This window comes from Macrotis lagotis, chromosome X (genome assembly GCF_037893015.1).
Source record: "Macrotis lagotis isolate mMagLag1 chromosome X, bilby.v1.9.chrom.fasta, whole genome shotgun sequence".
Lineage (NCBI taxonomy): Eukaryota > Metazoa > Chordata > Mammalia > Peramelemorphia > Peramelidae > Macrotis > Macrotis lagotis.
Window position 1 is genome coordinate 632,903,353 of NC_133666.1, and position 25,470 is coordinate 632,928,822.

Sequence of the window (25,470 nt, forward strand, 5' to 3'; positions counted from 1 at the left end):
CTCAGACACTTCATAATTACCTAGCTGTGTGGCCTTGGGCAAGCCACTTAACCCCATTTGCCTTGCAAAAAAAAAAAAAAAGTGCTGCCATGACTATTTGGTGGATATAGAACTTTTTTTCTTTTAATCAACGCCTCCTTAGCAGTGAAACATCTAGATAAGTTGATGTGGTCATTTTAGCCACTTTATTTGTAATTATAAATTGCTTTCCATAATCCATGTACTAATACATAGCTCTACCAACAACACATTAGTCTGCCTAGCTTTCCCCAACCCTTTTAACAATGACTGCTCTGTCTTTAGCAATTTTGGAAATCTGCTGGGTGTGAAGTGAAATCTCTTAATTGCTATGTCTTTTATTTGTGACTAGGAGCTTTCTTTTATATGGTTGCTAACAATTTGCAATTCATTTTTTGAGAACTTTCATCACATCCTTTCTCTATTAGGGGATAACTTTTGGTCTAAATATTTCTGTTGGCCTAAATATTTCTATTATCACTATATCTGGGGTAGTCAATTCTTATTAGTGATATTTGTTGAACATTTTTTTTCTTAATCTACTACTTCCCTTCTCATTGCAAGATTTGTTCATTTTATATCCAAAACTTTTCTATTTCATATAAAATTTTTTATCTTTTGTATCTTTTGTATTTAAGAATTTATCTCCTACCTATAGTTATATACTAACATTTCTTTTTTTAAAGTATTTTTTGTAGAAAGATTTTATTTATTTTGAATTTTACAATTTCCCCCCCTTATCTTGCTTCCCACCCCCCCACCCCCACAGAAAGCAATCTGTTAATCTTTACATTGTTTGCATGGTATACATTGATCTAAGTTGAATGTGATGAAAGAGAAATCGTATCCTTAAGGAAGAAAAATAAAGTATAAGAGATAGTAAAATTATGTAATAAGATAATGGTTTTTAAAAAATAATAGTAAAAGTATATTATTTTAACATTCTTTTTAAAAAATTTTGAGTTCCAAATTCTGCAGCCTCTCCCTCATCATCACTTCATTGAGAAGACAGGTAATGTGATAATATCAATTATACATGTGAAGAAATGCAAAACATTTACATAGTAATATTGCAAAAAAAAAAAAGCCAAAGAAAAAACTAAGTGAAAAAGTATGCTTTAATCTGTTCTTAGATTCAATGGTCTCTCAATTCCCACCCCCCCCCCCGGGGATGTGGATCAAATTTTTCATAGCAAGCTCTTAGGTATTGCCTTGAATCACAGTCTTGATCAGAGTAACTAAGTCTTTCACAGTTGATCAATATTACCATATTGCTTTTACTGTGTACAACATTATCTTGGTTCCGCTCACTTCACTTTGCATCAGTTCATATAAGTCTTCCCAGGTTTTTCTGAAACCCTCCCCCTCTTCATTTCTTATAACACAATAATATTCAATCCCATCATATTCTACAACTTGTTTAACCATTCTTGAACTGACTGGCATCCCCTCAATTTTAAATTTTTTACCACTACAAAAAAAAAAAAGCTGTTATATTTTTGTACACATAGATCCTTTTCTTTTTCTTTGAACTCTTTAGGATAAATACCTAAATAGTGGTATTATTGGAAAAAATACTATATAGTTTTATAAGCCTTTGTTATAGCTGAAAATTGTTCTCTAGAATGACTGACTCAGTACATGGCAACTGGGTGCTATACTGGGTGGGCAGAGCATGGACCTGAAATTAGGAGGACTTGAGTTCAAATCTGACATCAGGCACTTACTAGCTGTGTGACCTTAGACAAGTCACTTAATATTGATTGCCTCTCATCCAGGGCCATCTCCATCTGACCGCTGGACCCAGATAGCTCTGGAGAAGAAAGTTGGGGGGGGCAGCTAGGTGGCGCAGTGGATAGAGCACTGGCCCTGGAGTCAGGAGTACCTGAGTTCAAATCCGACCTCAGACACTTAATAATCACCTAGCTGTGTGGCCTTGGGCAAGCCACTTTAACCCCATTTGCCTTGCAAAAACCTAAAAAAATAAAAGAAAATGAAAAGAAAAAAATAAAAAGAAAGAAAAGAAAGCCATCCAGCATAACTAAACTGCACATCAAACAAGCCCAGTATTATATACAGAAATGTTCCATGCCCAAGTGTCCCCATCTTCACAATTTTTTAAAATTTTATTTTATATTTTTTAATGAACAAAAATCCACCTTCTTATACCCCTCTTCCTAAAGGAAAAGAAAGAAAAAAACTCATTCCCATACACAGTATTTAATTTGTTTCTGTTGTTTTCCTCATTTATATTGACATATTCATGATTTCTATTCTTTTCTTGGTTCTGCTCACTTCACTTTTTCATTAGTTCATATAAATCACCCCGTTTCTCTATATTCATCCTTCATTATTTTTTATAATACAGTAATATTCAAATAATTCAGGTATCAGAGTTTGTTTAGCCAACCCCAACTGATGGCTATTTATTTTGTTTTAAATAAACAACTATAAAAAGTGCTGTGTGTGTGTGTGTGTGTGTGTATGTGTGTAAACACAAACATAAATAATAGAGCCCATGTACCATGCATATATATATATATATAATATACCATATACATATATATATATATATATATATATATATATATATCTACAGCATATACTATATCTATCCATTTGTCTATCTAAACAACATGTGACTTTTTAAAATTTGATATTTTATTAAATTTTTTCCAATTATTACTATGGTGGTTTTTCAACATTCATCCATTTGCAGATTTATAGCTTACACATTATTCTACCACCATCCCTTCCTTCCTCCCCCAATATTCATGTACATTTGTGTTTAACAGAATATGTGACCTTTCTATGAATCTACAGTATAAGCCTAGCAGTGATCTCTGAATCACAAGAATCAATCTCAGTGGATTTTTGACTATCTTCATTGTTCCATGTCTTTTGAAAAAGTGTCCACTGTGCCTCTATTAATCTCTCACTTATTAATAATCCTTAGCTTTTTTCAAGGTGCAACTGATTGTAACTTCTATTAAAACCCTTGCTAATCTTCCTAAACTGACTCCATCAAGTGTTCAAATGAATGTGATCACATCCATTTGAATGTTTGCTTCCCTCTCCCCTCTCTCACAGTGATGATGATGATGATGATGATAGCTAACATTTTTAAAGCATGCTACATGCCAAGCACTATGATAAGTTCTTTGTAATAATTTTGCATAAACAAACCCTGGGAGGCTTAGTTGTTCAATTGTGTCTGACTCTTTGTGATCCTATATGGGATTTTCTTAGCAAAGATACTGGAATGGTTTGTCATTTCCTTCTTTAGTTTATTGTACAGATGAGGAAATTGAGGCAAATGGGGTGAAGTTACTTACCCAGGGTTATACAACTAGTAAGTATTTGAGGTTGGATTTGAACTCAAGAAAATCAGTCTTCCCAATTCCAGACTGGCACCCTATCCACTCCCTCACCCTGGGAGGTAGATGCTATTATTATCTTCTTTTTGCAGATTAAGATAGAAATGCTTATCTATCTGCTATCCTAAGGGACTCCTGTCTATATTATACAAGGACCAATATCAAAAGCAGTTATGATATTAATTTGTATTTTTTTATAGCACACAACAGAAGCTTTAATGCACTAGGCTTCTATGTTGGGCTGACCCTCAGAGAGCAGACCTTATCTGCTGTGAGAACCACACTCCAACACAGCACAGTAGAATTTAATTGAATCAGTATTCTCCTAGTGTGGTCTTCAGGAACTCAAAGTCACTTTTACACCATAATGAGATATTCAATCAGGACTTTGTAAGAAACAAATGTGGCAAAGATAAGAGATTGTCAATAGATAATCATTGATATATTTTCACAATGTTCAGAGAAAGGACAGAAAGTTCCCAGAATTTATGGTGAAGGGAAAATTATAAGAAGATAGGAAGAAGAATTGTATGCAACAGGAGTGGATGAGTTGGGGATACCTGTCCTTCACTGGAGGGAATATAATAAGATTCCAGATCACTTGGAATAATGGAGAAGAGAATGGGGATTGTTTTTGGCACTGAACTGAAGTTTGGGGGAAAGGTTAAAAGAAATGTGAGGAGAATGAATTCCAGGCAGGTGGGAAACCTTGGGCAAAGACAGGGAGAAGGGTGATATCATATATAAAATACAGCAAGAAGACAAGATTGACTGGACTGTAGAATACATGAAGGGGAATAATAAGGCTAGAAAAGGAGTTCGGACTGAATTTGAAAAGGACTCAATGTCAGAGGAGATTCTATTTACTCACCTCATTGTACCATATACCTGGATTAATCCCTTCTCAAATGGTGCCCCCAAAGTCCCTTAACACAGTCAAGACCATCCCTCTCAGACCATGTATACTCTGGAATGAACTTATGGAATATTATGGCTTAGTTATCTGAGTTTGTATCATATCTAACTAAACTCTATTACTATTTCTTAAAACTCTGTATTCCCTCCAGGGCCTATGTAAGACAACCTTTGTGGAATCAGATACCCAATAAGGGGACCTGTTTTGCTTGACTATGTGTAATTGTTTCAATGATTTTATTTTCATTCCCCTCTACTCCCCACAAGGGAAAAGGAAGGGATGTGAGAGGGAGAAAAAGTAGGATAAAAGGGTGGGTAGAAAAAGAGTGGTTGCCGAAAAAGAAAATAAAAAGTCACTGAAGCAATTTCTTTTTTTTTCTTTTTTTTTCTTTTGAAGCATTTTAAAAATATGCATAGAGGGAAGGGAAGAAAGGCCAGAAAGAATCCCAGTTAAACTGGCTAACTGAAAGTTGCACATTGAATTTATGTTATATTTTAAGAAAAAGCAAGTTATACATAACAAAGATTTCCAGTTTCCAGTATAATTCTTCTTCTGTTCTACTATGTATGTGATAAACTCACTTAAAGCTGAAAGTTACAAAGAAAAAAAATTTAAACTGATGTTTCTCTTAAAAAACAAAAAAAAGTCCTGTCATTTATTTGCTAATGTTTTGCCCTTCATTTTCAAAGAGGATCATGACATCAGGGAGGTGATACTATGACAAACAGAAGAACTGGATTTGAGTGAGGGGTTTCTGTGCTAAGTCACCAGGCTCATTTTCTTCAACAGAGTCATCTGAGTCCAGTGGCCAGATATGAATCAGGACAACTGTAGATGGCCCTGGATATGATGTAATCAGGGTTGAATGTCCTTGCTCAGGGTCACACAGCAAGTAAGAGTCAACTGCCTGCGACTGGATTCGAATTCCTGTCCTCCTGATTCCAAGACCAGTGCTCAGTCCATTACACCAATATGTGTCCTAGGTGACATAGTCAATAGAGTGCCAGATCTAACATCAGGAAACTATTTTATTTATTTATTTATTTATTTATTCACTTATCTATTTATTTATTTATTACAATGGAGTTAAGTGACTTGTCCAAAGGTCAAACAACTAGGCAATTATTAATAGTCTGAGGTCAGATTTGAACTCAGGTCCTCCTGACTCCAGGGCCCATGCTCTATCCACTGTGCCACTCAGCTTCCCCAGGAAGCCCTTTTCAAACTGGGTCCAAACTCCTTTTCTAACCTTATTATTCCCCTTCATGTATTCAACAATCCATGCTGCATTTCACACATGATATCTCCCTTTCTCCCTGTCTTTGCCCAAGGTGTCACACCTGCCTGGAATGCATTCTCCTCACAATTGTTTCTCACAAACCTCAGCTCAGTCAAAATAGTTCACATCACAGGAGGACCTGAGTTCTAGTCTGACCTCAGACATTTAATAATTACCTAGCTGTATGACTTTGGCCAAATCACTTAACTCTATTGCCTTGCAAAGAAAAAAAAAACAGTTCACATCTGACCCTGGGCAAGTCACTTAACACCGTTTGCCCCCAATTTCCTTCTCTGTAAAATGAACTGGAGAAGGAAATGGAAAACCACTCCAGCATATCTTGCTGGATCGAGTCACAGAGTTGGACATGACTGAAACTACTGAATAACAAATATGCTCTCTTCTGAGTCTAACATTCTGTATTTCTGTGAAGTAATGAATGAATGAGAAAGCAAGTCCATTGCTAGGTACAGTTCCATAATCTGCAAAGCTGTGACCACTCTCCCAGCTTCCCATGCCTTCTGGCATCACCTGGGCCTTGGTGATGTCACAAACAAGTGACCTCAGTCCAACACATATTTCCCTGGGAAACTTCATCCTTTTGGAGGTCCTGTTGCTGCGGCAATGAGCTTCCCCAAGAGGGTGACAGGTGCCTGGCCAACTCCAACTCCCCCTTGAAAAACCATTTGTTTCTTACCCTCAACAAGCAGCCTCATTACCCACCACCACCACCACTGATGCTAGTGGGAAGAGCTTACCTCACAGGGAATGAAGAGGTTCGAGCAGCTCAGGGCTACAACATTTTCTAAAACAAATAGGCAGAATATATCTATCCAGCCAAGATCTCTACTGTGGAGAGTAAGGATGGGGGTTTGCAAGCAAATAATTCCCATTGGAGATAAGTAGCCTGGACCTAGGACACTGGGTTCCTAAGACCCATAGGAACAATCAACTCATCAGTCAATTGATGCAGGTTTCCATGTGCAAAGTCCAAAGCTAGGTCCTAAAATGAAGATACAATCCTTTCAGTTCTCTTCTGCAAGTATTCATTAAGCACTTACTATATACAAAGAGTCTATAGATAAGGAAAATTAAGAGACAGGATAGACAATGCTTTCCTAACACTCAAAGGAAGGGGGAAGTCCTTGGCATAAATAATTCTATAAAAAGAAGTTTAGAGCTCTTTGAGAAAAGTGAAGATGGGGAGATCACTCTGAGCTAAGAAGAAGGGAAACAGGTAGACTCAGGATGGTAGAGGTAGCACTTGAATAAGAATAAAGTCAAAAGATAAGAGATTGGGGGGAAAGTTTGTCATTCTAGACTTGAGGGAAAGCATAGAACAAAGATAAGAAGTTAATAAAAGTAAGGATTAGAAAATGGTTGAGGGGTGGCTAGTTGGTGAAGTGGATAGTGCACTGGCCCTGGAGTCAGGAGCACCTGAGTTCAAATCCAACCTCAGACACTTAATAATTACCTAGCTGTGTGACATTGGGCAAGCCACTTAACCCCACTGCTTTGCAAAAACCCAAAAAAATGGTTCAGTCTGGCTGCAATGTAGAATTCATAAGAAGGAATAGTATGGGATAAAGCTGGACAGGTAAGTTGGAGGCCCTGACAGAACTGACAGTTATTAGTGCCTTCATCCACAAAAATAACTTTGCATATGTTTGCTTCTTGCAAGGCAATGGGATCAAGTGATTTGCCCAAGGTTATACAGCTAAATGTCTGAGAGCAGATTTGAACTCAGGTCCTCTTGATTCCTAGTTGCCTCTTGCATGTTTTCTAGCTATTTATTTAAGCATAGGTTCATTTCTCTCTGTAAACTGTAAGCCTTCTGAGAGGAAGGACTTTAAAAAAAATTTTTTTTATCTATTACATCTGGTACAATGCCTGCTAAATAAATACTTGAATGAATGAATGAATGAGTGAATGAATGAATGAATGAAACTAAATTATAGAAGGCCTTGAAGCCCAACTGTCAAGAGTTTATAATGAGTTCCATAGAGAATAAGGAGCTTTTGAGGTCCTAAACAGAGAAAACAATATGCTCACTTATAGGGAAATGACTCGGGAGAGTGTGATGAATGGACTTCAAAAAGAAAGTAAAATGCTTTTGATGGGGATGAAAAAGAGGGGCCATATGCTTAGATAAATCTGTAGGATTTGACTACTGATTAGATTTGAGAGATGGAGATGGGGGAATCAAGAACAGTCCAAGTTCTTAAACCTGAGTGATAGCCTCTTCAACAGAAATTAAAAAGTTAGGGACAGAAGCTAATCTGGGGCTAAATGAGTATTAAATTTTGGACAAATTAGCTGAGGTACCAGCTAAGTTTTAATGTCACATGACTTTCCTTTCCTTGGGGAAGAGGTACATTTGCTTGCCTTTGGTGAGTCAGGTCTGGGACTTTAGGTGGTTGCCACTATCCATAGTAATCTTTCATTTATACCCCCAAAGAACTCTGGTTGCCTTAATTGTTCTTCCTCTTTAGTGCTGTCTATTAATAATCCTTAGTTTCTTTCAAGGCTGATTGTGACTTCTGTATTGTCCTTTCTGACCCTCCCATTTGTCAATACTTTCTCTCTTTTCAAAACATCTTAGTAAATATAACTGATATATCTATATTTCTTTTAAAAATGGCAAAGCATCATGCCAGTAGAATCTCCTAGAAGTCTGATCACAGCCCTAAGAAGTAGGTATGACAAGTATTATCTCCATTTTACAGATGATGAAACTGAGACTCAAAGGAGTTGTGACTTAGTGTGGTCACACAGCTCATTAAGTATCCTAAGGCAGCATCATAACCTACGTCTTTTTGGCTCCAATGCCAGTACTCTAGTCACAATGCCATATTGCTTCTCTAATTAAAATAATTCATCTATTTATAAATTGTATTCCCACTGAAGGTAGGAGGTGGTATTTATTTTTCTCTTTGTATCTTTAACACTTAACATAGTGCTTGGAACAAGAAAGTTTTTGACAAAATATAATAAAAATAAATGTAATTTAATAAATTAATCACCTAGTTAATTTATTAGCACTTTAAAATTTAAAAAGTACATTACAATTATTATTTCATTTGCTCCTCACAACAACCCTGGAAGGTAGGTGTTATTAGTAGCATATTACAGATGAGAAAACTGAGTGACTTGCCCATGGTCACATAACTAGCAAATATCTGAGGCCAAATTTGAACTCAGATCTTCATGACTCCAGAGCCAGTGCTTCAGCCAATGTATCACCTGACCACTATGGTATTTAATCTCATAATCTCATTGATATGGGCACTCCCTCTGCCAATCTGACCGATCTATCCATGCCTTCTCAGGCTAGTGCCATGCTATTCTTATCCTTGTCATCCTGTCATCTTACTTCCCAGGTTCCCTCCTACCCTGATCCACAAGACTGGTGGTCTCATTTTTTACTTCCTGGAAGCTATTCGTACAGATAGAAAGTCTATCTTCCCAGTACAAAGACCTTCTGGTTTTCTCCACATAATTATATTAAAGGTTAGTGCTTTTATTGAGCTTGTCCAAAAGAGCTCCTCCAAAAGACATCACAAGTAAAGGATAGGAGCAAGGAAGGCAGGGTAAATTCTCAAAAAAGACCTTTGTATACAATTTACATCTTTAGAGAGAAACAGAGACAGACCCAAACCAGAGACAGAGAGATACACACAGAGAGAAACAGAGAAACAGACAGAGGAACCAGAGACAGAGAGATTTATCAGCCCTGTTGCTGACTGCAGAACCAGAAAAAAAATGATTCAGAAATTACTGAGCCAGAATTGAGTTGCTACACAAAAGGGATGAACTGCTCATCCCTCAGTTTCTCTTTTCCTTCATGGCTGTAAGTGACACAAGAACTACTTACTGGAAGCTGTTGAAGAGGAGTGAGAAGGGGCAGCAGCAGCATGTTGCATTCCTCTCAACTGTCCACCATGTGCTTCTACTTCTTTTGCATTTAATTAATGTGAAGTGAATCAGTATTCTATGATGGGAGTGCCCAAGCAATCATGGGAATGCAGAATGTCCCTAAAATTTTATTAGAATTACTATCAGTGATGAAGGATCAGGACACCCCAAATTCATATGGTCAAACACTGACAGTATTGGCAAACTCTTGATCCCATGAAAGTCAACTGACTTCCATTCCCTTTAGGGTCCTAGGGATAATCCTGAGGAGTTGGAGTTTCTAACACTGTAGTTTCTGAGATCATGGGTGTGCTTCCCATTATCAATCAACCAGATGGTTCCATTAGCTTTTAGGAAGGTGATTTGATAATCAGCTATGGTACCAATAGTGAGTACGTAATATTTCCCCCAACCAAGGCACAATCTCCCCTTGTATTGCACTTAATGCGCAATAGTAGTGAGGCAAATGGATGTTAAACTGGTCCCTGTGTTACTGGTTCTGTGAAGTCCTTTTCTCTTTTTATATAACCTTTATATAATCCCTTAAGTGTAGTTCTCTTGCAGGGCTCCACAAATCATTATCTATCTAGCCCTTCTCTCCATCCTAAAGGAACCCTGTCCCAGAAGTCACTGCCATCCTCCAGTGAACATCTTTTCACATCAGTGTATGGGTACTTCCTTTGGCATCCTCTTGTAACACTCTGGTAGTCCCTCTCTCCCCTTTCTGCTCCAGAGGAACTCTGGATAAGACCTCCCAACTTCTCATGGGCAGTTAGGCCTTCCTTCTCAGATCGTTCATTCACTTAACAAGAAAAAACAAACCCAAATCAAACAATAGAAAAGGAGATACCATGAGCTCTGGAAACATGGCAGATGGGTAGGGGGTTGGGCGGGCGAAGAGATTTGGTTTGCTGCTGCCCCTCCCCCAACCAGTGGCTCACAGCCTTCTTTGTGTCACTCATCACCCGGAAGGAAAAAGAGATCAGCAGGTGGTCTCTTCTGTAGACAAAAGGTTCTGCAGCCAATTATAGGCCCCTTCATCATTACACAGTGCCAGCCCCTCAGTCATGCATCGATGAAAAGAGACTTCCAAAGTTTCATATGTGGGACAGGAACCAGGCAGGGAATATCTTTGCATTCTCTTCATAGTCAACCAGGCAAATAACAAACACAATCATACTCTGAGGACTGAGCTCTCACTGGCTAGTTCACCCCTTCCCATGCCACAAGTATTTTATGAATCTAAAGGCTGGTCTTATTGTCATTGGCTCAATTCTGCTACTTACTACCAGGATCCCCTTGAAACTTCTCAGGGCCTCAGTTCCCCCCACCCTTAAATGAAGGTGAATTAGTTTATATTAGTTGTGAGTGGCACAACAATATTATAGATCCCTTCCAATTCTAAGTTATTTGATTCGGCAGTCTTATGATATTATGAAAACAGGGTCAAAGTAGACAAGGAGTGAAGTAAGTGGAGAGATGCTACCTCTTTTTATGGAACTAGGTGCCTTCTCACCACACTAAAAATGCAAGCTAATTATATATATATATATATATATATATATATATATATGTATATATATATATATATGTCTATGTATATGTATATGTATATGTATGTATGTATATATATATATATATATATATATATATATATATATATATATTATAGATCCCTTCCAATTCCAAATTATGTGATTCTGCTATCTTATGGTATTATGAAAGCAGGGCCAAGGTGACCAAGCCTCGAGGAGAGAGCTGTCCTATTCCTCAATAAGAGATGCTACCAGGGTGGCTAGGTGGTACAGTGGACAGAGCACTGGCCTTGGAGTCAGGAGTACCTGAGTTCAAATCTGGACTCAGACACTTAATAATTACCTAACTGTGTGGCCTTGGGCAAGCCACTTAACCCCATTGCCTTGCAAAAAAATAAATGCTACCTTGTTTTATGGAATTAGGTACCTACATAACACACTAAAATGAAGACCAATTAATTATATATTTTATATAACTATATATGATATTATATGATATTATGATATGATATTATCTATTATATATGTATTATAGATCCCTTCCAATACTAAATTATATGATTCTTCAATCTTAAAGTATTATGAAAACAGAGCCAAGGTAACCAAGGAGGAGAGAACTGTCCTATTCCCCAATTAAGTGACATTACTTCTTCTTATGAAACCAGGTGTCTTCTTACTCTAGCAACCCATCAGCTTCAAGTCTGAACTCTGTTCTCACCTCTCCAAGGCAGGGCCAAGAAAGACTCAGACTATTGACTGATTATTAAGGGAGAGGGTGGCATAGGACAATATCATTTGTCACAGTTCTGTGTAATAACCATCCAGGTTCACCCAAGGGAGTAAGGACGGGCTCATAAGGTGTTGTCAAAAATACAACTATCATTGATGTCATATATAATCATAGAATATTCTCTGTACTGAACACCTCAGGGAACCACAGGAAAATCTAATGCACAAGACTCCCAATTAGCACCATATGGGAGAAACACAAGCTGAAAATTACAAACAGGAAATCAGCTTCCAGAAAACAATACCCTTGTGTCTAAAGGAAATCTCACCTGTCTCTCTTACTCCCCCTGGATCAACTCTACTCCCTCTGATAGGATTCAAGCAACACAGTGCAATAGGTACATTTACTAATCAAGGGCCTCCTGTGGTTTTTTTAGCCTTGTAGTAAGGCTGCCACTCTTTGGTTTTATGGATTTTCTGAAGTATCCTATTGTCGCTTCCATATTGTTCGTTTTTTTCATTATTTCCTTCCTTGCCTCTTCAATTTTGATTACAAATTAATTACAAGATTACAAATTAATCTTATCTGTTATTTAAAACTCTTCTGGTTAGATCCTGTGATTTTCTTTGCCTCATGAATTAGTGCTGACTTTCTTTGAATGAGGATTGTGTTATGTATCCACTTAGGGGCATGTCTCAGAGAACCTCATATGACTTCTTTTTCCATTTCAGTTGCTTTTGGTACTTTAAATCTTAAATCTGGTATTTTAAATCTATTGAGTGGATTCGTAATATTTTTAAAATTATTCTGTTTTTTCCAATTTTTATTTCAATGTGTATATGTGTGTGTATGTGTGTGTCAGTGGTGTTTTTGTAAACCTTTATTTTAGGGAGGGGGGAAGGGAAGATGAAGATTTATAAAATCTACCATTTATGTAGTCTACTATTGTCTCATTTGATCCTCTCCCAAATTCACCTTTGTAGGTACTGTTTATTATCCATCTTTGACAACCGAGTAAAACTGAAGCAAAACCAGATTTAATTGATTTGTCCAAGGTCACACAGTGTCTGAGACTAGATTAGAACATGGGTCTTCCCACTGCTGTACTAAGGGTCTAAGCTACTTTTAGGTATCAAAAAGGAAAAGATTTCAGAGAGGAAGGGAATCTTGGAAAACATCTAATCAAGAGCAGCTAGGTTACACAATGGAAAGAACATCAACCTTGGAGTCAGGAGGACCTGAATTCAAATCTAATCTCAGACATTTAGCACTTACTAGCTGTGTGACCCTGGGCAAGTCACTTAGCCCCAGCTTATCTCCTAAAAGAAGTCTGGCCCAAATGCCTCATTTTACAGATATGGACACTCAGGTCCAGAAAGGTTGATTTGTTAAAAATAATGATTCTAATGGTAGACCTGGGATATAACTCCAAATTCTCTACCTCCAAATACAGTGTCCTTTCCACTGTACTACACAGAGTCCCTCTTTGGGTTTCTATGCCACAAGTCAAGGAGGGATTTTGGGGGCAGTTTTGAGGTGTGAAAGGATCTTTTTTATATCTTTTCTTGGAAGTAGCCATGATTCTTGAACAGCAGTAGGATGCAAGTTCTGCTATTCTGAAAAGGTCCCAGGTAAAGTGTTTATAACAAATAATATTGGCTTCCCAGGTATCAGTTCCCATAGGTATAGTCCATGGTGATAAATTCTTTAGCTAAGGCAGCCCATGAAAGCAAACAAAAATACACACTGGACCTAAGACATATGGGGCAGGAAGAATCACATATTTTTAATACCCATAAGAATTAACTTCTCTGTTCATACCTAAATGTGAAATTCTCACCCAGCAGCCCACAAATAGACACATACCCCATAAGTACATTTCTTCAAAGAGAATTGAGAGGTGCTAGATATGGCAAGCTCCAAATAACATTAAAAAATGAAATCTGTCATTGGTCTAAGATAGAGTCAAATGATCATCCTTCTAATAAAATGCTGGCATTATTTTAAAAAACAACTAAATATTCCAAAAATTATCTCTTGGACCTTTGAAAGCATTACAGTTGATCTTTAAGTTTCCTAAAATGACCATTAGAAGTTGTAAGTCCTTTAGGGTCAAGCACACAAAGGAGATTAAAAATCAAAGAAGGAAAAAAAACTTTGTATAACAATAATATTTTTTCATTTTTTCCAATTGGTATTTTATTTTTACATTTACATGAATAACACCTATTTGTGATGGCAAAAAGAATTAGGGAAAAGGTTGATGCCATGAATGATAAAAAAAAAATTGTTGATACCTGAATGGTATGGACTATTACTGTGTCACAATACTAAGGGGAAAAAAGAGTTAAAGTAGCATTTTTTAGCACAAAGTTTTGTAAAGATTTTAGAATAATTTCCTCATTGCATCCTCACAATAACTCTGATCGAAGCAACTGTAAAGTAGGTGGTCTTGTGAACTACAAGAGTGTTAACACCTTGAAGAGGGGGCTTCAGGGTTACAGTGAGCTGGAATAAGGCAAAACTCAGGTTCCCTTGTGTACCCTGAAAACAGGAAAGGCAGAGCTCTGAGACTGAAGAAAACATTTAGGAAACTTCAAAAGTTCACACCTTGAAGGAAGGAGGGACATCAGGGTACCAGGGAGCTATAAAAGGTGCTGACAAAAGGCAAGACTCATTACCTGTGTACATTGTAAGTAGAGTAAAAGGCAGAGAGCTCTGAGGCTGAAGAAAACATTTGGTGAACACCAGGAAAGGTAACACTTTGAAGGAGGAAGGGCTTTAGGTTTTCTGGATCTATAAAAGGGCTTACTAGGAGATAAGGCAAGACTCAGATTCACTGTGTGTACTGCAAGCAAAGGAAAAGGCAGAACTCTGAAACTGAAGAAAATCTCAGGGGAAAATAAACAAAAACAAGGCAACATGACTTCTTGCTCAGAGGCGATTCCAGACCTCCAGAAAGAGGTCACCTGCTCCATCTGCTATGATTTCTTCACAAACCCAGTGTCCATCGAGTGTGGCCACAGTTTTTGCCAATCTTGCCTCCTCAGAAGCTATCAGGAATCCTCTACTCTTTCTTCCTGTCCAGAATGTAGGAGTATCTTCCAGCAGAGGGAATACAAAGCCAATTTGCAACTTGGGAGACTGACTGACATAGTCAAAAAACTAAGACTCCTTGATTTAAATTACCCTGAAGGACATGGCAAATGTGAGGTTCATCAGAAAGTGAAGAAGCTTTTCTGTGAGGATGACCTGAGCCCAATCTGTGTGTTCTGTTCTCAGTCTCAGGAGCATGAGACTCATGACCTCTGCTGCATAGATGAGGCTGCTGAGAACTTCAGGGGGAAGCTCCAAGAAACTGTGACTTCTTTGTGGAAGAAAAGTGAGGATACTGTTCGAATGATGAAGAATGAGAAGATTAAATTTTCATTGTTAGAGAAGGAAATAGAAATTCAAAGGAAGAATATTTTGTCTGAATTCCATAAAATTATACAATTCCTTCATGAGGAGAAAAATGCCTGTCTAGCATATCTGCAAACAAAAGGGTTGACATGCTTAGAAGCCCTGAGCAAGAGAATCAGTGGATTATCTCACCATTTTGAGGAATTAAGGGAGAGTATCAAAGAATTAGAGGGGGAATATAAGAAACCAGATCTGTACCTGCTCCAGAATGTGAAAAGTGTATTAGATAAGAATGAATTTGTGCTCCAAAAAAATATAGAGAGTGTCTCTATATACATTCCTATGCAGTCCATCCCTGGAGTTATGGAGCGAATTCTCAATCTGGAAGTGGACATAACTCTAGATTGCAACACAGCTGATCCTGGTCTCATCATATCTGAGGATCTGAAGAGTGTGAGATATGGAGGTATCCAAGAGGAAATACCCAATGATAGTGGAAGACCAATAGAATTTGCCCAAGTTCTTGGGACTCAGTCCTTCAATTCAGGGAGATATTACTGGGAGGTGGAGGTACCAAATAACACTGCCTGGCGTGTTGGCATCTGTAACAAATCAAAAGACTTTCAAGACTTCTTTGTGCTTAGTAATAGACAGGTAAACAATTCCTACTATCTTTATGCTGAAGCCCAGCACAATCTTTATTTCCATGCACAATACTGCCAGGCCAGTGTGCTTGGTTTAAAGGTGGGCATTTTCCTCGACTATGAATGTGGAGAGATATCATTTTATCATGTAAAAAATAGACATCTTATATATACTTTTCCCAATACTTCATTCTCAGGACACCTCATACCCCTTTTCTGCCTTTCTAAGACAAAGGATTGCTCTCTCACAATCTGTGCCTAATTGAGAGAGATCATGGTTTGCATACTTATTGACCAGATGGACATCAAATATTGTTATACCAATTCCTGTTTACTTTGTAATATGAAAATCTCCCTGCTACAGATAAATTTATCATCTTGACCCCCACTGAAATATATGTTATGTTATATCAAGAATTGTTTCATTTTGTTCTCTATATACTGGGTAGCAAGAATGTTGTTGAGGTTTAATAAATGCCTGTTGAATTGAGAAATAAAAAAAATGTAATTCATTTCAGTTTTTGGTATATTTTTCCAATTATTTGTAAAGATAGTTTTCACCATACTTTCTGGCAATATTTTTGAGTTTTTTCTCTTCTCCCTTCTCTCCCATCAACCTTCCAGTCCAAGATGGCAAGTAATCCGATAAAGGTTATACAGGGTAACAATCATTTTAAACATGTTTCTGTATTAGTCATGTTATAAAAGAAGAATCAGAACAAAAGGGAACAAACTATGAAAAAGAAAAACAATTAAAAAACATGAACATAATGTGTTTACCTATGCATTTAGACACCACAGTTCTTTCTCCAAGTATGGATGACAATGTCCAACACAAGTCTTTTCCAACTGGCTTTGATTATTGTATTGTTCAGAAGAGCTACTTTAGCATAGCTGTTCGTCAAAGAATTTGCTGCTCATGTGTACCATATTCTCCTGGTTCTGCTCACTGTACTTTGCATCATTTCTTGTAGGACTCTACAAAATTTTCAGGAAAATTGCTGCTTATGATATCTTATTAAACAATGGTATTTTATCCCTTTCATATACAACACTTGTTTAACTATTCCTCAATTGATGGGCATGACCTCAATTTCCAATTTTTGAAACCACAGAAAGAGTATGGGAAAAATTTTTACACCCTTGGGTTTTTCACTTTTTTATATATTCTCTTTTGGATCTTTGGATCAAAGGTTATACAGAACTTTATAGTCCCTAGGGCAAAGTTCCTAATTGTCTCTAGAAAGGTTGGATCAGTTCACAACTCCATCAACAGTAAGTGTGTGTCATAGAAACTGAATGAATTTAATGATAGAAAAAAATGCCTGTCATCTCCAGTGGAAGAGAGTTTCCCATCAGTTTTTTTTTTGTGAACAGCAAACTGTTGATTTGTCTGGGAAGAATACATAATCAACAAATTAAATAAGAATGATAAAAATGGAATAAGATATGCAATCAAAACAAGGCCATTCTTGCATTAAATAGGCTATTGATGAAGAAAATTGGGGAAAGGATAAAGAATTTTAGATTTTAATGGGTCTATAGAGGTCTTCTAACTGAATCATGACCCCAATAAAACTGTCCTCATTTATATAACCAACATGGCTTGTTATCTCACTTTTTTTAGTTGTTGTTTTTTTTTTTTTTGTAAGGCAATGGGGTTAAGTGACTCGCCCAAGGCCACATGGCTAGGTAATTAATAAGTGTCTAAGGCTGGATTTGAACTCAGGTGCTCCTGACTCCAGGCCTGGTGCTCTATCCACTGCACCACATAGCCACCCCATCTCACTTTTTTCTAGAAGATCTTTAGTTAAGGAGAATCATTAATTACCTGCTGAGGTATACTGCTCCACTTTTGTAAAACCTTAAATTTTAGGGAAGTTTACCCTTTCATTCTATGTAATTTCCAACCACTGGTTCCTCCTTTTTGCTTTTGGAAAGAAACCCAATAAGTCTTAGCTTTTTTCTACCTGAAAGGTCTTAAATACTTGGAGGCAGCAATTAGATATCCATAAGGTTTTTTTTCCTTCTTCTCATGGTTAACTCCTACAAGAGAAGAAGGATGCCTATATATCAAATCTACAAGGATTTGGTTAACATAATCCTTCAAGTGATTCATTGTAAGCTCCCTTGAGGGCAGAGACTGTCTCTTTTTGTATCACCAACACTTTACAGAGGGCTTGGTACATAATAAGAACTTAAGAAATGGATAGCCATGGATTTCTATAGAATGGAATCAAGAATCTTTGCCATTTAAATAAAACATCATTTAGACATTCAATTAATTCAAGATCATTCCCTAAAAAGTAGCACTTCAAGGAAGAGGAACTATCCCCTTCCAAGTAGGGGATAAGCCTATCCATAAACTGTAAAGTTGTAATTACTCCTTTTAGGCCTTATCATATTGTGCAAATTTAATAAGCATCTGTTATTGATTAGTGATGTCCCACTCTTCCTGACCTCATTGTATCCTCAACAATAACTTTGATTAGAAGAACAGGACAGGAGGGAAGTTCTAACCCTGAAGGAAGGAGGGGCCTTCAGGCTTCCAGGGAGCTATAAGGTACTGGGATAAGAGAAGACTGACATTCACTGTGTACACTGCAAGGGGAGAAAAAACCAGAGTTCTGATCCTGAAGAAAACAAGTGGTGAAAACCATGAAGAAAAGAAGTGGTGAAAACCAACAGAGTTCACACCTTGAAGAAGCAGCAGAATTCACACCTTGGGAGAAGGACAGGTTTCAAGTTTCCAGGGTACTATAAAAGGGCTGCTGCCATAAGCCAAGTCTCAGATTCTCTGTGAGCACTGCAAGCAGAGGAGCAGGCAGAACTCAGAGGCTGAACACCAGAAGCATTCACATATGGAAGGAAGGAAGGAAGGGTTCTCAATGTTCTGGGGAGATATATGAGGGCTGCTGAGATAAGGCAAGACTCAGATTCACTGTGTGTACTGCAAGCAGAGGAAAAGGCAGAACTCTGAGACTAAAGTAAACATCTCAGAAGGAACAAGGCAAAATGGCCTCTTGTCCAGAGTCAGTGGAAGACCTCCAGAAAGAGGTCACCTGTCCCATCTGCATGGATTTCTTCACAAAACCAGTGTCCATTCAGTGTGGCCACAGTTTTTGCCATTCTTGCCTCCTCAGAAGCTGGCAGCAAGCCTCTACTCTTCTCTGTCCAGAGTGCAGGAGTGTCTCCCAGCAGAGGGAATACAAAGCCAATGTGAGACTTGGGAAACTGGCTGACATTCTCAAAAAACTCAGACCCAGTGGTCTCTGCAACCCTGAAGGACATGGCAAGTGTGAGGTTCATCAGAAAGTGAAGAAGCTGTTCTGTGAGGATGACCAGAGCCTAATCTGTGTGTCCTGTTCTCAATCTCAGGAGCATGAGACTCACAGCCTCTGCTGCACAGATGAGGCTGCTGAGAACTGCAGGGGGAAGCTCCAAGAAACTGTGGCTTCTTTGTGGAGGAAAAGTGAGGTTGTTGCTCGGCAATTGAAGTATGAGAAGACGAAATTTTCTTTGTTAGGGATGGAAATAGACATTCAAAAGAAGAATATTTTGTCTGAATTCCATAAACTCATACAACTCCTACATGAGGAGAAGGATGCCCATCTATCAAATCTTGAAACAGAGGGGACAAGAGGTTTGGAGAGACGAAAAAGGAGAATCAGTGAATTGACTGAACAGAGTCAAGAATTAAGGCAGAAGATCACAGAGTTGGAGGAAGAATGTAAGAAACCAGATTTGGATTTGCTCAAGGATGTGAAAGGAGTATTCAAGAAGAACGAACTTGTGCTCCAAAAAGATATTGAGCGCATCCATACGTACATCCCTATCCTGCGCATCCCCGGATTTATGGAACAGATTTTCAGTTTGAAAGTGGACATAACTCTGGACTGTACAACAGCAGATCATGGTCTCATCATAACTGAAGATCTGAAGAGTGTGAGATATGGAGGTGTCCAGGAGGAAATACCCAACAATAGTCGGGGACAAATAGAGTTTGCCCAAGTATTTGGGATTCAGTCCTTCACTTCAGGGAGATATTACTGGGAGGTAGAGGTACCCAATAACACTGCCTGGTGTGTTGGCTTCTGTAACAAATCAAAAGACTTTCAAAACTTCTTTGTTCTTAGTAATACACAGGTAAACAATTCCTACTATCTTTTTGCTCAGGCGCAACACAATCTTTATCCCCATGTACAATACCGCCAGGCCAGTGAGCTTGATTTAAAGGTGGGCATTTTCCTTGACTATCAACAGGGAGAGATATCATTTTATCATGTGAAAAAGACATATCTAATTTACACTTTTCATACCACTTCATTCTCCGGGCAATTCCTGCCCTTCTTCAGTTTGTCTAAGACAAAGGATTGCTCTCTCACAATCTGCTCCTAATTTAGAAAGATCAAGATTTATATCCTTTTTGGCCAGATGGATTTCAGCCACTGTTAACCCAATTACACCTACTCTGTTACATGAAAATCATTGAACGTACTCTCCCTGCTAAAGACCAATTCCATCTTGACTAAGCTGAACCATAAAGTATGTTATACCAAGAATTTTCATTTCATTCTCTATCAGATGCCTAGAATGTTGTTGAGTTTATTAAATGCTTGTAAAATTTTTGATAAAAATGAAACTGATCATACCTTTTTCCATTTTTTAGCCTCTTCTTTTTTCCAAAGATAATTGTAACATATATTTTTGTAAGATTTTCATTTTCACATATTTCTCCCTTCCTCTCTTTGCTCCTACCCATGCCCAGTCTAAGACAGCAAGAAATCTGATAGAAATTATACAAGTTAAAAATGGCCTTCAACCATACCTCCATATTAGTCATGCTGTTGAGAAATCAGAACAAAAGGTAAAAAATTATGGCCAAGACAGACAAATCAAAATCTTGAACATAGTATGCTTTGCTCTGCCTTTAGACTCCAACGTCCTTTGTCAGGATGTGGATGACATTGTCCATCACAACTCTCTTGGAACTATCTCTGATCATTGTTTTATCGTGTCCATCAAAGTTGATGATCGCACAATGTTGCTACACATGTGTACCATGATCTCCAGCTTCTACTCACTTTCCTTTGCATCAGTTCCTCTAAATCTCTAGAGAAGTTTCTGAAATTTATCTGCTTGAGATTTCTTATTGAACATAATATTCCATCCCATTCATAAACAACCATTTGTTCAGCCATTCTTCAATTGATGGGTCTGCCCTCAGTTTCTAATTCTTGGAAACAAAATGAGAACTAGGAATATGTTTGCACTCATGAGCCTTTTACCCTTTTTAAAATTCTATTTGGCTGAAAGGATATACAGAGTTTCATAGTCCTTTGGGCATGTGTCCGAATTACACTCCAGAAAGGTTGAATCAGTGCACGACTCCACGAACCATGAACCAAGTTTCTCAGAAACTGATTTTATTTTAACAAACAGGGAAAAACATCTGTCTTCTCCACTGGATGAAAGTTCCCCATCAGCTGTTTGTGTATAGGCAAAGGACTGACTTGTCTGGGCAGAGTTCAAAATCAACACAAGAAATGAGATGAATAAAACTGAAACGATAGGATATGCAATCAGGAAAAGTTCATCCTTGCAGTAAACATACTAATAATGGAGAAAATTGGGGCAAGAACAAAGGATTATATATATTTAGAAGGCAAGATCTAATTGAATCCCAAACACAACAAAAATCTGTTCTAAACAGCCAGCTTACCTTGTTACCTCAGTTTTCTAAAAGACCTCCAGGTAAGGAGAATTCATTACCTGCTGAGAAAACTTGGGCCACTTTTATATAACTTGAATTTTGAGGAAGTTTTCCCTTTCATTCTTTGTAATTTCCAACTACTGTTGGCTTTTGGAAAGAAACACAAAATGCCTAAGCTTTTATCCTCATGACAAGTCTTAAAAACTTGGGCACAACTTTTAGACAACTCTACCTGGTCTTGTTTTCCCCTTCTTCTGGTTAAACATCCATCATTCTTTCATGTAAACTTTATCAGATTGTAAACTCCTTGTGGGCAGGGACTGTCTCTTTTTATATCCCCAACATTTTACAGAGAGCTGGGTTCACAGTAAGAACATAAATGATTATCAGTGGACATCTATGAAGTAGAATCAAGAACTTTTGCCATCCCAATCAAACACACTTTAGACATTCAATTCATTAAAGGTTCTTCCCTAAAATGTGGCCGTTCAAGGCAGTGGAACTATCTCCTTCCAAGTACTGAACCATATGCCTATGCATAAAAGATAAAATTACATTTATTCCCTCTTCAATTTGAGCATATATTGTAGGAATGTATTAAGTATCAATCATTGTTCAGTGGTGTCCCACTGTTCCTGACCTCATTTTATCCTCTACAATAACTCTTAATAGAACAAGGGGAATAGCAGGAGAAATCATATCTTGAAGAAAGTAGGAGTTTCAGGCTTCCAGGGAGCTATAATAGGGCTACTGGGATGAGGGAGGATTGAGATTCATTGTGTACATAACAGGGAAACGGAAAAGCAGAGCTCTGACTGAAGAAAAGAAGTATTGAAAAAAGGAATGGAATTCACACCTTAAAGGTAGGAAGGGCTTCAGGGTTCCCAGGATTTATAATAGGACTAAGTGGGGTGAGGGAAGATTGAGATTCTGCGTGTACACTGTAAGGAGAGGAAAAAGCCGAGCTCTGATCAGCAAGAAAGCAATTGGTGAAAACCAACAGAGTTCACACCTTCAAGAAGCAGCAGAATTCACACCTTGGGAGAAGGAGAGATTTCAGGTTTCCAGGGAACTATAAAAGGGCTACTGGCATAAGCCAAGTCTCAGATTCTCTGTGAGCACTGCAAGCAGAGGTGCAGGCAGAGCTCAGAAGCTGACCACCAGGAGCATTCACATGTGGAAGAAAGGAAGGGAGGGTTTCAGGTCTTTGAGGTTCTGGGGAGATATATGAGGGCTGCTGAGATAAGGGAAGACTCAGATTCACTGTGTGTACTGCAAGCAGAGGAAAAGGCAGAACTCTGAGACCAAAGTAAACATCTCAGAAGGAACAAGGCAAAATGGCCTCTTGTCCAGAGTCAGTGGAAGACCTCCAGAAAGAGGTCACCTGTCCCATCTGCATGGATTTCTTCACAAAACCAGTGTCCATTCAGTGTGGCCACAGTTTTTGCCATTCTTGCCTCCTCAGAAGCTGGCAGCAAGCCTCTACTCTTCTCTGTCCAGAGTGCAGGAGTGTCTCCCAGCAGAGGGAATACAAAGCCAATGTGAGACTTGGGAAACTGGCTGACATTCTCAAAAAAAACTCAGACCCAGTGGTCTCTGCAACCCTGAAGGACATGGCAAGTGTGAGGTTCATCAGAAAGTGAAGAAGCTGTTCTGTGAGGATGACCAGAGCCTAATCTGTGTGTCCTGTTCTCAATCTCAGGAGCATGAGACTCACAGCCTCTGCTGCACAGATGAGGCTGCTGAGAACTGCAGGGGGAAGCTCCAAGAAACTGTGACTTCTTTGTGGAGGAAAAGTGAGGTTGTTGCTCGGCAGTTGAAGTATGAGAAGACGAAATTTTCATTGTTAGAGATGGAAATAGACATTCAAAAGAAGAATATTTTGTCTGAATTCCATAAATTCATACAACTCCTACATGAGGAGAAGGATGCCTATCTATCAAATCTTCAAACAGAGGGGAGAAGTACTTTAGAGAGACAAAATAGGAGAATCAGTGAATTGACTGAACAGAGTCAAGAATTAAGGGAGAAGATCACAGAGTTGGAGGAAGAATGTAAGAAACCAGATTTGGATTTGCTCCAGGACGTGAAAGGGTTATTCAAGAAGAATGAACTTGTGCTCCAAAAAGGTACTGAGCCCGTCCATACATCCATCCCTATCTGTTCCATCCCCGGACTTATGGAATGGATTTTCAGTTTGAAAGTGGACATTACTCTGGATTGCACAACAGCAGATCATGGTCTCATCATAACTGAGGATCTGAAGAGTGTGAGATATGGAGGTGTCCAGGAGGAAATACCCAACAATAGTTGGGGACCAATAGGGTTTGCCCAAGTACTTGGGACTCAGTCCTTTACTTCAGGGAAATATTACTGGGAGGTAGAGGTACCCAATAACACTGCCTGGTGTGTTGGCTTCTGTAACAAATCAAAAGACTTTCAAAACTCCTTTGTGCTTAGTAATAGACAGGTAAACAATTCCTTCTATCTTTTTGCTGGGGCCCAACACAGTCTTTATTCCCATGTACAATACCGCCAGGCCAGTGTAGTTGATTTAAAGGTAGGCATTTTCCTTGACTATGAACATGGAGAGATATCATTTTATCATGTGAAAAAGAGATATCTAATTTATACTTTTCCTACCACTTCATTCTCAGGGCAATTCTTGCCCTTCTTCAGTCTGTCTAAGACAAAGGATTGCTCTCTCACAATCTGCTCCTAATTGAGAGAGATCAAGATTTATATCCTTTTTGGCCAGATGGATTTCAGCAACTGTTAACCCAATTATGCCTACTCTGTTACATGAAAATCATTGAACGTACTCTCCCTGCTAAAGACCAATTCCATCTTGACTGAGCTGAACCATAAAGTATGTTATACCAAGAATTTTCATTTCATTCTCTATCAGATGCCTAGAATGTTGTTGAGTTTATTAAATGCTTGTAAAATTTTTAATAAAAATGAAACTGATCAAACCTTTTTCCTTTTTTTAGCCTCTTCTTTTTTCCAAAGATGATGGCAACATATATTTATGTAAGATTTTCATTTTCACATATTTCTCCCTTCCTCTCTTTGCTCCCACCCATCCCCAGTCCAAGACAGCAACAAATCTGATAAAAAATTATACAAGTTGAAAATGGCCTTCAACCATACCTCCATATTAGTCATGCTGCTGAAAAATCAGAACAAAAGGTAAAAAAATATGGTGAAGACAGACAAATCAAAAATCTTGAACATAGTATGCTTTGCTCTGCCTTTAGACTCCAAAGTCCTTTGTCTGGATGTGGATGACATTCTCCATCACAACTCTCTTGGAAATATCTCTGATCATTGTTTTATCGTGTCCATCAAAGTTGATGATCGCACAATGTTGCTACTCATGTGTACCATGATCTCCAGTTTCTACTCAGTTTCCTTTGCATCAGTTCCTCTAAATCTAGAGAAGATTCTGAAATTTATCTGCTTGTGATTTCTTATTGAACACAATATTCCACCCCATTCACATACAACCATTTTTTCAGCCATTCTTCAATTGATGTGTCTGCCCTCAGTTTCTAATTCTTGAAAACAAAAGGAGAACTACTATTATTTTTGCACTCGTGAGCCTTTTACCCTTTTTTAATATTCTATTTGGTTGAAAGGATATACAGAGTTTTATAGCCCTTTGGCCATATGTTCGAATTACCCTCCAGAAATTTGAATCAGTGCACAACTCCAGGAACCATGAAGCAAGTTTCTCAGAAACTGATTTTATTTTAACAAACAGGGAAAAACATCTGTCTTCTCCACTGGATGAAAGTTCCGCAACAGCTATTTCTGTACAGGTAAAGGACTGACTTGTCTGGGCAGAGTTCAAAATCAACACAAGAAATCAGATGAATAAAACTGAAACGATAGGATATGCAATCAGGAAAAGTTCATCCTTGCATTAAACATACTAT

The 25,470-nt window shown here is 38.1% G+C and overlaps 3 protein-coding genes across 3 annotated transcripts; all 3 read left to right on the top strand.

The window, feature by feature from the left end:
* The first annotated feature begins 14,692 nt into the window (after positions 1–14,692).
* On the top strand, positions 14,693–16,078 carry LOC141499480 (putative E3 ubiquitin-protein ligase TRIML1). Its single transcript, XM_074202177.1, has 2 exons — positions 14,693–15,198; positions 15,436–16,078. Exons 1-2 carry the CDS (start codon positions 14,693–14,695, stop codon positions 16,076–16,078), a joined length of 1,149 nt encoding a protein of 382 aa, XP_074058278.1.
* A 2,753-nt stretch (positions 16,079–18,831) lies between these two features.
* On the top strand, positions 18,832–20,214 carry LOC141499481 (putative E3 ubiquitin-protein ligase TRIML1). The gene has a single exon (XM_074202178.1). It carries the CDS (start codon positions 18,832–18,834, stop codon positions 20,212–20,214), a length of 1,383 nt encoding a protein of 460 aa, XP_074058279.1.
* Positions 20,215–22,866: 2,652 nt separating this feature from the next.
* On the top strand, positions 22,867–24,251 carry LOC141499482 (E3 ubiquitin-protein ligase TRIM11-like). Its single transcript, XM_074202179.1, is given in 2 exon segments — positions 22,867–23,127; positions 23,130–24,251. Coding segments are annotated over 2 exon segments (1,383 nt in total).
* The last annotated feature ends 1,219 nt before the right edge of the window (positions 24,252–25,470 follow it).